The 16866-nt window shown below is 48.5% G+C and overlaps 1 protein-coding gene across 2 annotated transcripts in view; it reads left to right on the top strand.

Annotated features, from left to right (window-relative positions):
- The window catches only part of Thsd4 (thrombospondin type 1 domain containing 4), a 584444-nt gene extending 575888 nt beyond the window's left edge, over positions 1-8556 (top strand). For both annotated transcript variants that reach the window (XM_052762797.1, XM_052762805.1), the window contains one exon: positions 3939-8556. In XM_052762797.1, coding sequence (XP_052618757.1) covers positions 3939-4081 — 143 coding nt within the window. In that variant the 3' untranslated portion in view covers positions 4082-8556. The remainder of the gene's footprint in view (positions 1-3938) is intronic.
- The last annotated feature ends 8310 nt before the right edge of the window (positions 8557-16866 follow it).

The following is a 16866-nucleotide window of genomic DNA, read 5'->3' as shown; positions in this document are numbered from 1 at the left end:
ACCCCTCTCCCCCCCCCCCCCCCGAAAAAACACGATAGCTAAATCTAAAAGACCAAACCAGAGTGGTTTTTAAAGAAAAAAAATCACGGCTGGGGCTCAGTGTCAGAAAGCTGGCCGACCGTGCACAAAGCCCTAGCTAGGTTTGATCCAGCACCACAGAAAATAGGCGTGGTGGCTAGTGCCTGTGATTACAGCCCTCCAGGGTAGAGGCAGGAGAATCAGAAGATCAAGGTCATCATCTCCTACATATCAAGTTCAAGGCCAGCCAGGGACACATTAAAAACCTGTTTGAAAAACAAAACCCCTCTCACTTCTTATTAGTGAAAAAATCTTTGACGAGCATGTGCTGGCTGAGAGATGGGCTGCAGAATACACTAACTGGTTATGGCAGTCACTCCTTGCTTTGAAATCTATACAGACAATTCCAAGGATATGACAGTTTTCACCGTCTTTAATTACCCATGTCTGTGTGCCTGGGACAACTTTCCTTTTTGATGCTGTGTTCTAATGCAACCTTTATAAAAAGCAACACAAGGAACAATTGGCAATCCAAATTTAAATTGCTTCAACTGTGTGGTATTGCCAAGGAAAATGAATAAATAGCCTGTGTGCATGGCCCAGCCATGGGAATTCCATCAATATTTATTCTGAAGCCTCCTGCCCGCAGGGGCCTTTATACTGATTATAACACATTTTCCTAAGATGTGTTTCAAGTGTGTTCCCATATCTCTTCTTCCTTATCCTCTCCTCTCCCTTCTTTTCTTTTTCTTTCTTTATTTTAAGATAGAGTCTCTCTGGCCTGTGCCTGGCTGTGCAGGCTAGGCTGGCCGCCCAGCAAACTCCAGAGACCACCTGCCTCATCTACATGCCCAGTTCTTTCATGTGAGCCCTGGGGATCAAACCCAGGTCCTCAGGCTTACACAGTAACCGCTCTTACCACCTGAGCCATATTCCCAGCCCTTGAGCAATGTAATCAAAATCTATACAGGACTTTTTACTAGATATATCAAATATTAACTGGATATATCAAATTGTTTGTATCAAATAAGAGCAAAGAATAGCCAGGGAAGTTTTGAGGCTGTACGGTGTTGGGGGACTTATCCTGCCACAAATCAAGGCATGTTGGCACAGGGGGAAATGACAATCTAAAAATATAAAATAGTCCCCGATGAACCAAAGATGCTTGCTATGTGATGGGGTCAGTATATGAGTCTGGGGATAATGAAATGATAATGAAACAGTTCATGTATTCTTATGTGTACAGAGGAACAGTAAAATTGAATGCCTGCCTCTCAACACACAGACAGACACACAGACACAGACACACACACACTAATGCCACCATCACCACCACCATCACCATGGTGTTCCTGGTGAATTAGGGAAATAAATGTAATCAGAAATTTTAAACTTTAAGAAAAGACTTTGAGGAAAAACAAATTTCTGTCAGAGTAAGGAAGAATTTCTTAAACGAAAATCCCAGAGCACAAACCCCAAGGGAAAATACTAGAATACCAATAATGTTAAAATGGCAAGCATCTGCTTATCACGTGACATCATAAAGGAAGTGCCAGGAAGAGCTATGAGCCAGAGAAGAAACTTGCAACACAGGAACCAGGAAAGATCCGGACCCATTGCATGGAGAAAACTGCTCCCAGCAAAGGGAACCTGAGCGGCAAACCCCGCTTCAGTGTGCCCTGCATCACACCAGGATCATCTTACATCCATCCACTAGACAGACAAAAATACAGCTCAGGGTGGGGACAGTTCTGCTGATCCGAGGGTGCACTTCAGCTAGTAGAAAACTTGCTTAGCATGCACAGTGTCCCGAGATTGATCTCCAACACAGCATAAACCAGCTATGCTGGCACCCACCTAGAATCATCCCCAGACACTGGAGATGGAGGCAGGAGGATCAGGAGTTCAATGCCATCCTCCAGCATCAGGGCCAACTGAGGCTTCTCATCCTCCTGTCCAAAAAAAAAAAAAAAAAAAATGGAATTCTCCTGTTCTGCCAAGAAAAATGCAAATAGCTTCACGTCATTTGGCAGGCAGCCATCACGTCTAGTAAGGCTGTACGTATCTTAAAACCCAGAAAGAAGACTTTTTTTAAAATGCTTAAAAGATCATTCATTATTTATAACTGGAAAAAATGGAAACAAATGTCTACCGATGGAAAATGGATAAGTTATATATTTACATGGATATATCCTCCCCAATAATAAAAATGAAGGCATGAACTCACTATCAAGCAAGCAAGCAGTGGCCAAGAACCATGGGTCATGTCTACCTTTTCTTCAGTTGAGGTGCCACACAGTGGTTAAGGACACTGTCACATACAGCTCAAGTATGAGGAAATGGTCAGAGGCCCGGGGAGATGCTCAGCAGGGAAAAGTGTCTGCTGTACAAACCGGGGGGTCTGAATCCGGATCCCCAGCACCCACATGAAAGCCGGGTGCGGTGACCCATGCCTGCCACCCCAGGAGGCTTGCTGGCCAGCCTGTCTAGGCAATCAGTGAGGTCCTGGTTCAATGACCAGAAAAGTAGGTGAAAGAGGACGGTCTAGTGAGGTCCTGCCCATGAACAGCCAAGGAGCCGCCATGGGTGTTCTTGGTGGCTGGGGGAGGAGTCGCTTTCTTTGGTGGTGTAGCCGCTGTAAGTTGCCCGTGCTCTGGTAAATAACCCCCCACCCATGCCCATGCAAGCAGCACCAGTTAAACTTATTTTAATAAAACATAAAAATAGACCAATTCTAGGTCCCCTCCATGATCATTTTCTCCTTTCTCCTTACGTCTTTATGGGAAGAAACCCTCAAATTCAGTGTTCATCAACCCTGTTCTCTCTCTTCATCATGATCACTACTTTATTATTGTTAGTTTGGGACCAGCATCTCACTATGATGCCCTGGATGACCTTGAACTCCTGGTCCTTCTGCTTCAGCCTCCCAAGTGCTGGGATTACAGGCATGCCCAACCTGTGGTTGGGACGAATCTCTCCCACCCACATCTCACAGCCACTTGGTCCCAAGTAAACTCACAGAGGCTTACATTATTTTCAAACTATATGGCCTAATGGCTCAGGCTTGTCACTAGCTAGCTCTTACATCTTAAATCAACCCATTTCTATAAATCTATACTTTGCCACATGACTTGTGGCTTACCTGTACTTTTACATCTTGCTTCTCCTGGCAATGGCTAGCAGCATCTCCTCACTTTCCTTTCTTCCCTCACTATCTCTCTTGGATTTTCCTGCCTGGCTCCATCCTGCCCTGCCATAGGCCAGTGCAGCTTTATTTATCAACCAATCAGAGCAACACATACTCACAGCATACAGAAAGACATTCCACAGCACTTGAACATATATTTCTTTTTACTGTGTACATGCGTGTGTGTGTGTGTGTGTGTGTGCATGTGTGTGTGTGTGTGGTATGTGTGTGTGGTGTGTGTGTGCGCGTGTGTATGTGTGTGTGGTGTGTGTATGTGTGTGTGGTATGTGTGTGTGCGGTGTGTGCATGTGTGTATGTGTGTGTGGTGTGTGCATGTGTGTATGTGTGGTGTGTGTGTGTGTGTGTGTGTGTACACCTAAAGTCATCAGATATCTTCCTCAATTGCTCTTCAACTTATTTTTCAAACGTCTTTTTTTCTTTATTATTCTTTGACAAGCTCATATACATCTATAATATTTGGGGATCATTTTCACCCCCTCACTACCCCCTCTCACCCCCTTCCCACTTCCTCTGAGCCCTAACAAGGCCCCTCCCTGGACATCCCCGACATCCTACTCTGGTCTCTGCACGTGCTCACTCAGGCTCACGCAGACACACAGACACACAGACAGAAGCAGGGCCCAGAGGAAGCCCTCGGTCCCCCGCCCTTTCTCTTCCCACGGTTCCTGGCTGTCTTGGGCTCAGGAGACTCTTCTGTTCTCTTCCACTGCAGACGAAAACTGCAAGGATAAGTACTACAACTGCAACGTGGTGGTGCAGGCGCGCCTCTGTGTCTACAACTACTACAAGACCGCTTGCTGCGCCTCCTGCACCCGCGTGGCCAACAGACACACAGGCTTCCTGGGGAGTCGGTAACACTCCTGCTCTCCTGGGGCTGCAGGCAGGGCACCCGGCTGGTTGCTGCTCCACCGGGGACCCCCACTCTCACCTTCATGAAGAGCACCACATGGTCCCCACGATGTTAGAAAGCCATGGCTGGCCCTTTGCACATTGCTCTGTCCTGGGTGATTCCCTTCCTTGGGACCTGGCACCTGCTAATGGCGCCCACTGAAAACCAAGCAGCCGAGTGCATTCAGCTCTCATCCCAGTGCAGTGCTGGACCACTGGCCAAGCACAGCCTCCTTCCTGGTGCCCCTGGCCTGTCCAGAATTAGCACTCCTCTGGAAAGTCAAGAGAGGACAGCCTCCCATCCTATACCACCAACAAGCCTTGCTGAGACCTGTGCATCCCTGTTACCTCAGCCCAGCTGTGCCTGTCACCATTCTTCATGACAATAGACTGTTTCCTGCCTCAGGACAGAGGGATCTCACAGTAGAAAGTTTTCTTGTCTAGCAGGTACTTGCATTCTCAGACATTAGCTCACTGGAGGCCTCAGCATCCTAGAATGGGAGGCAGGGGTTGAATAAGTGTTCCCACTTTACTAGCAAGGAAACTGAGGCTCAACTCAGGTAACTGACCTGCCATTTTGTGGCAGGGCTGAGTGCCTACCTCAGATGGCTGAGCATAATCTTACCCCACGGCACCTCCAGGGACCAGCCTGTCCATAGGCCTGTAGTCTAAAGAATGAACGGGGCTTTCTATCTGACCAGGAGGCTGAGAAGTTTTGCATTCTGTGAACAGAACCCAGGCTTCTGAAGCCCTTGCTCTGTCCCCAAGTGCTGCCTCAACCAAGTTCTTGGTTCTTTCAAGATGTCCGCACCCCTGTTCCCCTTCCCTCAGTTGCAGCTCCTGATGACAGGACTCCGTGGTGTCTGCCAAGTTCCATCCTCAACAGAACCATCCCACAAGACAAGAAAGCCACAGGGAGAGCAAGAAGGCGGCCAGCGATTCTCTGGGCCACTCTGGAGCTGGAACAAACTCCCGAATCCCACAAGCTCTTGTTCCACCATCCCTCCTGGGTTCTTCATGGTGTACCACCTGCCGGAAAGCCAAGCCAGTAGTCCCAGCAAATCTCCACGTTGCAAAAGGCGGAGTCTTATTTGGACCTTGTGGGTTGATTAAAGGGTTTCTCTCTGGTAGTCTCACATCTCTCCCCTCCCCTCTCCTCCTCTTCCCTTCCCTTCCCTTCCCCCCCCCCCCCCCCCCCCCCGTGACTCATGACTCTTCCCACAAGACTTGACCATCAGGATCCATTTTAATGATGCGGGTCTGGGAGACAGAGCTCTGAAGTCCTCCCCAGCTTCACTGACTCACTTTACCCACCTGTAATTCCAGAGGCCCCAGGCCTGAAGGGACTCAGTGCATATCGAAAGGTGAACCATCTCCAGGGCTTGGGGGAGACCATTAAGAGGAATATTTGTTTTTCTTATTTCGGGGCCTAGGCATGTTTCTCTTAAAGTAAGCACATACCCTTAGCACAGAGTCCCTCCATGAGCTCATTGCCTGCACCAGGCAGTGTGGCAATCATTCACAGCCATGGGGATAGTGTCACCTGTCTGGTCTGACACACTCTGTCAGGAGCCACTGGCTTTGGCCTTCTGTGAGTGTCTCCCAGCATCCATCTCTGCTTGGGAAGCCAGGCTCCACTTCCATCGGCAACTCGGCCTCTCCTGGTGTTCATGAGGCACGCAGATACACAGCCAGGCAGAGACCACGCTTCCCATGCTAAGCACGAAGAGAAGCCACCGCACACACGGTTTCTGTCCGGTTCCCTCCCGGCCCCTCTCACTGCATGCTTTTGCTCATCCCAGGTAACTTTTCCTTGGTACGGCCATTCTCAGATCTTGCTGGACAAGCCAGTCATTTGAAGGATTCCTTGGAAGGTATTTGTGTACCTGCCAGAGGGTAAGGCATGCATGGTCTGTGGGTTAGCTCCAGGGAGGGAAAATGTCCTCACAGCTGAAGCCACACAGTGGACTACACAGGGACTAAAGAACTTCTCTGTGGAGAGTGAGCATCCTGGTCCTTCCAACTCACAAATTCTCGGGGCTGGGCTGGGTTGATGATGGCTCTGTCTGTCCTGTGTCTCAGACATCACCTCATAGTTCTCAGGAAGGGCCATGATCCTCCTGTGGAGTGGGAGTAGGTCAGAGCCAAGGGGTCAGGCCCTGGTCTTCAGGCAAAAAAAGAAAAGAAAAAAGAAACACTTCACCTGAGTTCAATGGATTTTTCCAGAAAAATGAGCTGTGCTCAGGAGTTCAGTCCCCTTTTAAAGGTTATAGATTTCTAGAATGGGGTCGATTAACCTCTTTGTTGCAGAAGGCCAGTCTGGCAAATGTCTTGGTTTCATCTTCCATCACCTGTACGGCTTTTCTCCCTACCACAGTGTGTGCAGTGGGGCCTTGGGGATCCCCAGTGATCACCAAGGAAGGGATGCCTGTCCCCGAAGATGGCTCTTTATCTGCCATCTCCTTCTCGGGACTCTCCACATTCCCTTCATTGGCTGTGATGTGGAATTGAAATTTATATTTCAATACTGATTATCTCTCCTCCCCCACCCCCCGCCGTGTGCCAGAGGGCCACATCCCCAGCTCTGAATGAAAAATTAGATAAATTAAAGCTTCTGTGTAGTCTTTCTCAACAAAAAATCAACAAAGCCCCAAATGAAAAGCGTGTGCTGTTTCTCTTTCACTGAGTGGAACAAAAGAACCTTTCTTGCAGCCCTTGTGGAGTCGATTTCAGTTTACCTCCCAGGGCCTGCAGGAAATACGCCATCCGACCGCTAGAGGGAGCAGTTCCCTTCTCGTAAACCATGCTCAACCTCCTAAGAAGCCCGGGAGCTTTGCTAGTCTCTGGCTGGCTCCGGGAGGGAGTTCTCACCGCTGCCTCAGCTGCTCCTTTGCATTACTTGTCGGCCCAGGATTTCTGGGTTTTGTCTTCCCTCCTTGCTGTTAGTGCGCATCATCTATTTGTTCTCTACGCGTTTACACCCAACGCTCTCTCTCCAAAAGGTAGCTTTCCAGAGGGCTGGAAAGTGGGAGGTGCTAGCTTAACTTGTTGTGTGGTGTGGAGAACGCCAGAAACTGCTAACACCTGTCCAAGACAGTCTCCTCGTCTTATTCATTAGCTGTCTTCGCGCTGGCATGTGAGTTTTCCTATGTAAATATGAGGAACAGAATGAAAGACTACATCACAACTGGGCGCAGGTGGAGGCCGGCATCTGATCCTTGCCAGATAAAACAGTGTGTGTGTGTGTGTGTGTGTGTGTGTGTGTGTGTGTGTGTGTGTGTGTGTGTGTGCGTGTGTGTGGCTTAGATGTCTTAGGAGAAAACTGGCCGATGCCCTCACCTCAGAGAGCCAAACGCTTAGGGGCAGAGGAGTCTGGAAAGAGTTATTAAAAATAAAAAGTGAAGAGAAAGCCCAGATCTCAACAGTTCACTGGGAAGCAGCTAACGCCTATCTTTGGATTAAAAGAATAACTGGGTAGTTGAAAGGGAAGAATTTCAGCTAAGTTCAAAGTGAGTCAAGAAAGTGGGGAGGAAGCGCCAAAATATAAATGGCCCCTGGACTAGTGAGTCTGCTCTGTAAGCATCGTGCCTCAGCGGCAACATCCAAGGCTCAGAACCCACATGCAAAATGCCGGATGTGGCGCCACTCACTTGTGATCCCAGCATGGGAGAGGCGCAGCCGGGTGGATCCCTGGGGCTCACTAGGTGGCCAGCCCAACCTACTTGGCAAGTTCCAGGCCAGTGGGAGACGGTGTCTCAGAGAAAGCATTGTGGATGTCACCTGAAGAACAACCCTTGGTGCCGTCCTCTGACCACCACGCACGCACACATGTGTGTCCGTGTAGAAGCCATTCCACAAGCCACCAAGGCCACAGAGAAAACATGGGCGGGAGTCAAGATACGTGTGTCTTTAGGAAGACTACTGCTCATGTGTCACGTTCAGGTGGGGTTTTCCAACCCTGATAAAGAGGACAGACCTGTTAGACACAGTGCGGGGGACTTCTGAGGTGTGACATTTGCAGACGAGACTCCCTGAGAACCCTCAGTGAAACAGAATAACAAACTTCTGCCAGCTAGAACCGTCTGTGGGTGCAGGGATGCTGGAGACGGTAGCCTCTCCTTAGAGGTGGCAGTGGAGACGGGATGGGTATGTCAGAATGTGGGACGGGATCTGGATATCTTTCTTGGCAACATGCTGTTCAAGGTCATCTCTAAGTCCAGGATTCTGTGGCTCTCCACGTGACACAGCTCTGAGTGGTACATCTGCTTAGAGGCGGCCAGTGACTGCTCTCCTTCATCTTGTTCTTAACCGCTGCCACCTTGTCACCATTTGAAACCCATCAGTGCCCCTTCCTGTGAGTAGCATGTGGCCTCATATCGCAGCCACTGGCAGCCTGGTCAGAGCTGTCTCCATATGTGTGCTTCACAAAAAAAAAAAAAACACACAGACATGGGGGTAGCTAACTGCCTGCCTAGGGCCATACACATCCTTGGAGGCAGCCTTGACTAGCCTGGGACACTCACCTCCAATCTCTTTTGTAAGGACACCTTGCTGACAAAGAGTAACCCTCAACCCCAAACCATCCTTTATTTTCCTGAATCCTTGTTCTGATGGGAATACCCATGGTGCTCTGGAAAGTGGCCCCTAGAGTTCGGAAACTCCCCGCCCCTTGAGATGATGAGCCCCCGGTCTCAGTGAGAGAAAAATCCATTCTGTTACACCCACTAACTCCCCCTTTCCTGCCCCCCAGCCCCCCAATATCCACCCGACAGAAGGATATACTTTGCTATAACTTATTATTATGTTCTCTGTAAATACAAGATGTTTATAGGAAATGTGTATTCGGAACTATATCTGCAGAGTGGATTGCGCGACACCAAAATAGTTCTGTTTATTTAGAGTATGTTCATTGTTAAAGGGACCGAATAGGTATTTATTTACATATGGCCATCTACGTTTTCATAAAATCATTTGATCATACTAACTCGGCTTCCTGGTATGTTGCTGCACCATGGTGTCTTATTCTAAGTTGTTTAGTACAGTGATTGGCCAAACTTTTGGGGGTTTAAGATGAAATATAACTGACTCTACTTTTGACATATTCAGGGGTCCCCCCCCATATTGTGCCTGACTAAGACTGCCACCTTTCTGTCTTAAATACTCTATTTCCTCATATACTCCGCCCTCTCCTCACACCCAGGCACTTGGAGAAGGGCAGGTGGCTGTGTTTCTCATCCCTTCTCAGTGTGGCCGGCCAGCTGTTAGCTTCACCAGCCCCGGTGCCCAGGAGGTCAGAGCTGTGGACGACTCGGGCTGAGGGGGTTGGCAGAAGCTTGGGGACATGTGGCAGCATCTCAGCTCTGATGACAACTCCAGGGTCCTTGTTGGGGGCTGCTGGGGCCAGGGCCTCGAGGCTGACCCGTGAACTGCAGAGCCGGGAGTGAGAAGCCCACCAAGGACAACATCAATCCGTGTCTCCTTTACAGTGTTAAATTATTATAGAAGGAGGAGGCGAGCAGAAGGTGAATTATATGAGCAAATATGGGCTGTTTTCAGCACTATTTTGTGTACAACTAATTTATTTTTACTGTAAAAATACAATAAACTGGGTAAATAGTTAACATATTTGTGTTCTTATTTGTTTAGTTGATGTTCTGCTGCTGTGGAGAGACACCATGACTCAGGCAACTCTTATAAAGGAAAACATTTAATTGGGGGCTTGCTTACAGTTTCAGAGGCTTAGTCCATGATCATCATGGTGGGAGCATGGTGGCGTGCATGGTACTGGAGCAGGAGCCGAGAGTTTTACATCCTGATCTTCATGAAGGGGAGGGGAGGGAGGGATAGAGAGACTGCCTGGGCCTGCCATGGGCTTTTGCAATCTCAAAGCCCACCCTCAGTGACACACTTCCTCCAACAAGGCCATACCCCCTAATCCTTCTCAAACAGTGCCAGTCCCTGGTGACTAAGCATTCAAATGTATGAGTCTATGGGGGCCATTCCTATTCAAACCACCGCATTGCTTTATTCACACCTGTGTGCAATTTTCCCAGAGAGATGAATTGCTGCTGACCTCAGATAAAGCACTAAGAAACCAGAACAATCCCACTCAAGTCTAACTAGGTGATCCAATGAGATTAATACAGAGCATGGGCAACCTGTGAGTGGTTAAGCCACTGAATAAAATGGCTCTGATCACCAGCAATGGCTGCATAGCCCCAGGGAAGGGGAACTTAGTGAGCACCTCACCCTCCATGGCAGATGTTAATGGGCACGATCTTGTGCAGATCTCCTATGGAGAATCAACGCTACTGAGTTCAAGAGGGCAAAATCCACATGCCTGAATTCCCCAGGGATGGCTATTCTAGTTTCATTCTGTTGCTGTAGCAAATACTGTGACCCATAGCAAGGTGGGGATGATATATGACTTACACTTCCAGGTCGCAGTCCATCATTGAGGGACGTCAGGGCAGGAACTAAAGCAGAGACCATGGAGCAATGCTGCTAGCTGGCTGGCTCACTGCCCCTTACTTAGCCAGCTTTCTTTTTTTTTTTTTTTTTTTTTGGTTTTTCGAGACAGGGTTTCTCTGTGTAGCTTTGCGCCTTTCCTGGAACTCGCTTTGGAGACCAGGCTGGCCTCGAACTCACAGAGATCCGCCTGGCTCTGCCTCCCGAGTGCTGGGATTAAAGGCGTGCGCCACCACCATACAGCCTAGGACCATCTCCAGGGATGGGGCTGCCCACATCAATCATCAGTCTAAAGACTCTCTCACTGACAGAGCCACAAGCCAATCTGATCTGGGTAATCCATTAACTGAGACTCTCCCAAATGACTCTAGGCTGTGTCAAGTTGACAGCTGAAGCTAACTAAGACAATGATCTGTCTACATGATGTCTAGAACTCCTCCCAAAAGAAGAATTGAGCAAGCTGGGCAGTGGTGGTGCATGCCTTTAATCCCAGCACTCAGGAGGCAGAGCCAGGCAGATTTCTTCAAGTTCGAGGCCAGCCTGGTCTACAGAGCGAGATCCAGGACAGGAACCAAAAAACTACACAGAGAAACCCTGTCTCGAAAAACCAAAAAAGAAAAAAAGAGAAGAATTGAGCCCTGCTGGGGGCATTAGATTTATTAGGTACTTTACTGTTTCTGTGATTAAAAAGTGTTTAAATGCCTGAGTCTGTGGGGTCATTCTCATTCCAACTACCACAGTTGGTATCCAACCTTGGCCTTGAATACCATTTGGGAGAAAGCCAATCTGAACACAATGCCCAAGCCTCATATACAGGAGCCTCCACCTCCCAGTTTCTGCAGGACATTGCCTTGGCAGTGAGAATAGAGGCGAGAGGTGTGGGCCACCTGCCAGGACTGCAGTTTTGTGCCTTTCTGTAACCTCCCCAAGATGGTCACACTACAGAAAAGGCTGTGAGTGGAACCCCAGCTCCCCTTGAGCTGACCTCACCTTGGTCTCTATTTGGCAAAATCATTCAGATCATCTTGATTCCTGATAAAGCAAATCATGACTACTGCCGCTGGCAACCATCCTTGGCTAGAGTCTTTAGGAAGTGCCTGCAGCTCCGCTCTGACTCTACCCCGCCTAGCATTTCATCAGCACCTCTTGGAAACAGTGTTGTGCCTAAGCTGCTGCCCCTCCCCTTCTATTCATCATTTCCTGCTGGAAAACTCCCCTTTCACTTAACTCCCTTTAAAACTCACAACATAAAATCCATGATGATGATCATGGCAGGTACACAATTAAGTGGTGACTTCAACATGCCTTGTGTTGTCCAAGTCAGGACTCCACCAGACAGCTTTTTTTTTTTCTTTCTGCTGCTGAGGCTCAAACCTGGGCCATGGGCATGTACTTGTGTGGCAGGCGCTCTACCACTGAGCTGCATGTCCAGACCGGCACACTCTCACCATCCTACCCTTCCTGCAAACCTGTAGCATTAGAGCCAGGCCTGCAGATCCAAAGCTGCAGGGTCTCCATGCCACAGTACTGTGCACGGTTGGGGCTCTGTGCATGATCATTGCTCCCTCCAATAGCCCAAACCTCAAGATAGGGGCCCCGGAGCATCCATCCCTCCCTTGGGGACCTACTGCTTACATAGCCCTAACCTCTAATCTTCCTTTTATTGAGCACCAACTGTGTGGCCAGCACCATCTGGGCATTAGAAACAGATCAACCCTGAGCTGCTTCAAAACAGTGTGCCCTGAAGTACCTCCAGGTAGGGAGACCCCAATGTCAGTGAAACATTCACACACACACACACACACACACACACACACACACACACACACACACACACTCCCTGGCTTCTACAGAGAGCGACCTGTCCACAGACATCATAGGCTCTCCATTTTCTCATGGCTAGGATGGGTGAGGTCACACAGTGTATTTCAGTTTGGCTCTGGTTGTGGTACTGGGGCATCCACATCTGCTATGCAAGCTCTCTACATTGAGCTACGCCCCGCCCCCACACTCTGGCCCTGCACCCCAGCCCGGCAGGTCTCTCCCTGCCCAGGCAATGGGAAGCTGCTCTCCTGATGCATTCTCTGCCCGTTACCAGCTTCCTTTTAGCACTCAGAAGCCCTTTGATGTCTGAGCACTTCTCACGGTTTTACAGTCAGGAGAGTGTCGGAGTCCAGCTCCAACCTGTCAAAGGGTTCTTGCAGGGGAGGAGAGAGGAATGAGGAAGTATTAGATAGAAATATAGGCAGAAATGACAAGAAAGACAGAGACACAGAATAGCTTAGGGAGGGCCCTGGATCAACACCCAGCTGCCCAGAGTTTTAGTCTAATGGCTTTTTATACATTGCCAAGGGGAGAGGCAAAAGACCTCCCCCTTTCAAGATCAAAGCACAACATACAGCCAAGTGTAGACCCTTCCAAACACCTGGTAACCACGCTCCTGGCCAAATCATTCTATTATGCAGCCCAGCTGGGTAAAGCAAGCTCGGATCCTCTGACTCTGAGTAAGGCCTTACTAGGGAGCCTTTGTGGGCCACCACAAGAGAGCCAGGTTCATCCAGATCAGGATTCATGATCACACAGGGTATGCCTGCCCAAGACATCGAATCCAGGTCTGTCCAGCTTCAAAGCCTGTACTTGCTCCCTTGGCATCTGACTGCCTGTTCCAGAAGAATCACGCACATCTCCTTGTGGACCTGAACTGAAGCCAGAGTCCACTTCCTGCACGCGTGGTGTTGATCATGGTCAGTGCTGCTGGTAGGTGTCGCCTTGCACAGATTGCCCACTCTGGAAGGATAGGAACTTAGAACAATGGGTGACATCCTGCTGTGATACCCTCCCTCCCCTGCTTCCAGGGAAGATGCTTCAGTGAGCCAGCCACCTCTTCTTCCATGTCCCATGTCATATGCAGAGCCCAAAGTTGGTTTCCAACATCTGGGCATGGTGATGTAGGTTTCAAGTCTCAGCACTTAGGAGGTGGAGGTAGGACAGTTAGGAGTTCAAGGTCACCCTCAGCTACACAGGGAGTTGAAGGCCTAAGCCTATTCAGTATCAGGAATAAAAAAAAAAAGGTTTCTGATGCCAAGGTCACTTCTGTTTAGAGGCTATCTAGGGATGAAGGGAACACATGCAGTGGGGTACATGGAATTAAATTTGTTTGAACTGAATGTCAACATCCTCATCCCCCCACCCTGACCACAGGACTCCTGGCTGCCTCCTGCATTTGAGCCCAGATACCCTTAGCTTTGCCCAGTGGCTCCCCTGGGCTCAGCATCTGCTGTTGACCAACACTCCCGTTTGCTTTAGCTGCTAACTTCTGTTTCGAAGCTGTGTTTTTTTGTTTGGCTAGCCATTTCTTTTAAATTCGTTATATGAATGATCGCCCTTCCCTTAGTCTCACAATTGTATTGTGGTCATCAAACATTATATTAGTCATTCAACCAGGGCCAGTCACTGGCCTCTAGTGGCTGCTGCAGGTCTCTGGAATAAGCAGCTTGAAGAATCCATGATTCAAACGGCCCGACCTCCGATTGTCCATTCACTGGAGCAAGGGCCTGGGACATAGCAAAACAGCCAGTCATCACCTGCCCAGAACACTCCAGGACCATGCCGGTCTCCTCCATGAGATCTCTACAAGTTGCTCCAGCCTGGTTTTGAAAACCTACATGATCTTAGCACTTTTTTTTTTAATGTGGGCAATTAGTGATGTGAACTTGCTTCTTAAAACTGCCTCCTTTGTAAGCCAGGCAGTGGTAGTGCATGCCTTTAATTCCAGCACTGGGGAGGCAGAGGCAGGTGGATCTCTGTGAGTTTGAAGCCAGCCTGGCCTATAAAGCGAGTTCAAGGACAGCCAAGGCTGTCTCAAAAAAAAAAAATCCATTGTGTCCCACAAATTTGGGGTTGTTATTTTCATTATCATTCAGTTCTTAAAGTCAGGTCTCTTGTTCTGTCTGTGACCGCACCATGGGACAGCAGCAGGCAGGTCTGTGTCCAGAATGTTCCTTTGTTGTACGATATTTTGTTTGTGTTCTGACAAATAAAGCTTGCCTAGAGATCAGAGAAGCAGAGCAGACAGTCTCTAGAGACCTCTTACCTCTATGAAATCTCAGATTGAATGGCAGGAATAGGGGAATCCTGTCTCCACCTCCCAAGTGCTGGGATCAAAGGCATGTGTCACCCAAGTGCTGAGATTAAAGGTGTGAGCCACCACTGCCTGGCCTCTATGGTTAACTAGTGGCTAACTCAGCCCTCTGATCTCCAGGCAAGCTTTATTTGTCAGAACACAAACAAAATATCACACAACATTCCCTGGCCTTCAGGCAGCAGCTCCCCTCTTGCAAGCCAAGAAGTCCTCCCCAAGTGCTAAGACTCTGCAGCTTCCCCTCGGGCACCTGTTCCAGTGCCTCAGGGCTTCCAGACTCGCTCATCCCTCCCTGGAAGTCGTCCCACCATCGCCGGAAGTTGGCCCAGCAGCCGTCTCCCTCCCTCCTGTGCTGTTCCAAGCTCCAGTCAGCAGAGTCCCAGGGCATTTCAGAGCAGGCTGCGTTCCCCTGTCCTCTTCCTATCCGTTTCCTAACAGGGAAGACTCCTCACCAAGTCTCTCTGCAGACCTCTGTGTGTCAACAACCCCTCACCAACAGTAAATTGTCCGGGTTTAATCTAGCAGTTTCCGAGTTTGAAGTCAGTAACAGTGCTTCCTGGCCATTGCTCCCCAAACCTGCCTCCAGCCATTGTGACAGGTCATCCCGATTCTTGTGGGAACACAAAAATCTTTCTTAGAGAATACTATAATATTTGATGCTAACGTTCCAGTCATTAATTTGGCTCAACAAATCCAAATCCCTTCCATTCAACACCGATCTTCTGTCTGCGAATGGCGCGGGCTCCGGTGTGTCAGAACAGAGCACAGCGGGTATTAAGGGATGCTGACATTACCTCAGGGGGAATCTTTGTGCTTTGGTGGAGAAAACCAAACTGGCAGACCCTGGAAACTTTGCCACAATTCATCACTCTAAATTTAAAGCTCTGCCTGAAGTTTCGACTTTTGTATTGATGAAGTTTTCTATGGTTTCAAATTTCAGTTAACTATGCTAGAACTCAGAAATGAAACTCTCGGAGGCAAAGCTATCGTTATGGGATAATGCTGCCATCTTGTGGTTATCCTCGGCATTGCATGTGGGTCAAATTTAGTGTGATGCAGTCAGGCGGGTTAGGCGCCTTTGACCCAGTGTAAGCAGAAAGGGTTGGATTCTCAGACATCCAGAATAGCGGAGGTGAGGAGACCTCAGCCGGGGCTCCCCAGAGGCACTTCTACCTCCTAGCAGGAGAGGGCGCGAGTGCGCAGACAAGCCAATTCCAGCTTAAGCGGTGCTGACATCTGGTGAGCTAAAACCAAGTGGCCAGACAGAACCCAGGACCTCAGTGAGGACGCGTTTAAGGCCAGAGCGGTTGAAGCAGAGGGGAAAAGCATAGAGAAGCCGAGTGTGTATGATCAAAATAAGTCATCAACATATTAACCACGTGATTGGCGCCTATGTGTAGATACATTTTACAGTAGCTTTTTATAATATAAAATTTAAGTCACAAGCAAAATTACAGCGAATAGACAGTGAGACCTGTACCCATCGAGTTTAAATGTTGCCGGCTTAAGCATTCTTTCCTTTTATTCTTTTTGGGAACTCTCAGGATGGAGCCTGAAGTCAGTGCACACTGTTCAAGGACCTCTACCACGGAGCTATAGCCCTGTCCTCATTAATTTATTTTTTAAGACAATTTTTAAAATTCTACAGCCAGGCGGTGGTGGCGCATGCCTTTAATCCCAGCACTCACAGAGATCTGCCTGCCTCTGCCTCCCCATTGATTAAAGGTGTGCATCACCACAAACAGCCTCCTTACATGTTTTGATTATGTTCTAAATGTTTTATTTTTAAAATAGTCACAAGCTTCCAAAAGTGTTGTTTTGGTGCCTTGTGCAGGAGTCTCGTCTTAGAATAAAATAGTCGCAGCCTAAATCATAAGTTCCCTTTAAAAATAGTCTGTCAGAAATATATTTCATCAACTTAATAGTAACCATTAGTAAAATAGTAAGACTAATGTCAAATACTACATTAAACAGACTAATATGTTTAAATAGATTTAATATCCACCAGCATGCCTCTGGCTTAGTGTGATTTTTGGTTTTGTGATATTTGGTAACTTGCTGTCTCCTTCTTCCTACACATAATCCTTTCAGTACCTCAGAAACCTGCCATACTTGGACTGGGGATGTAGCTCAGGACTGTGGC

Source organism: Peromyscus californicus, unplaced genomic scaffold, assembly GCF_007827085.1.
Source record: "Peromyscus californicus insignis strain IS unplaced genomic scaffold, ASM782708v3 Scaffold_11__1_contigs__length_118956290, whole genome shotgun sequence".
Taxonomy (NCBI): Eukaryota; Metazoa; Chordata; class Mammalia; order Rodentia; family Cricetidae; genus Peromyscus; species Peromyscus californicus.
The sequence above is the reverse complement of the archived record's forward strand: the minus strand, read 5'-3'. Positions and strand labels throughout refer to the sequence as shown.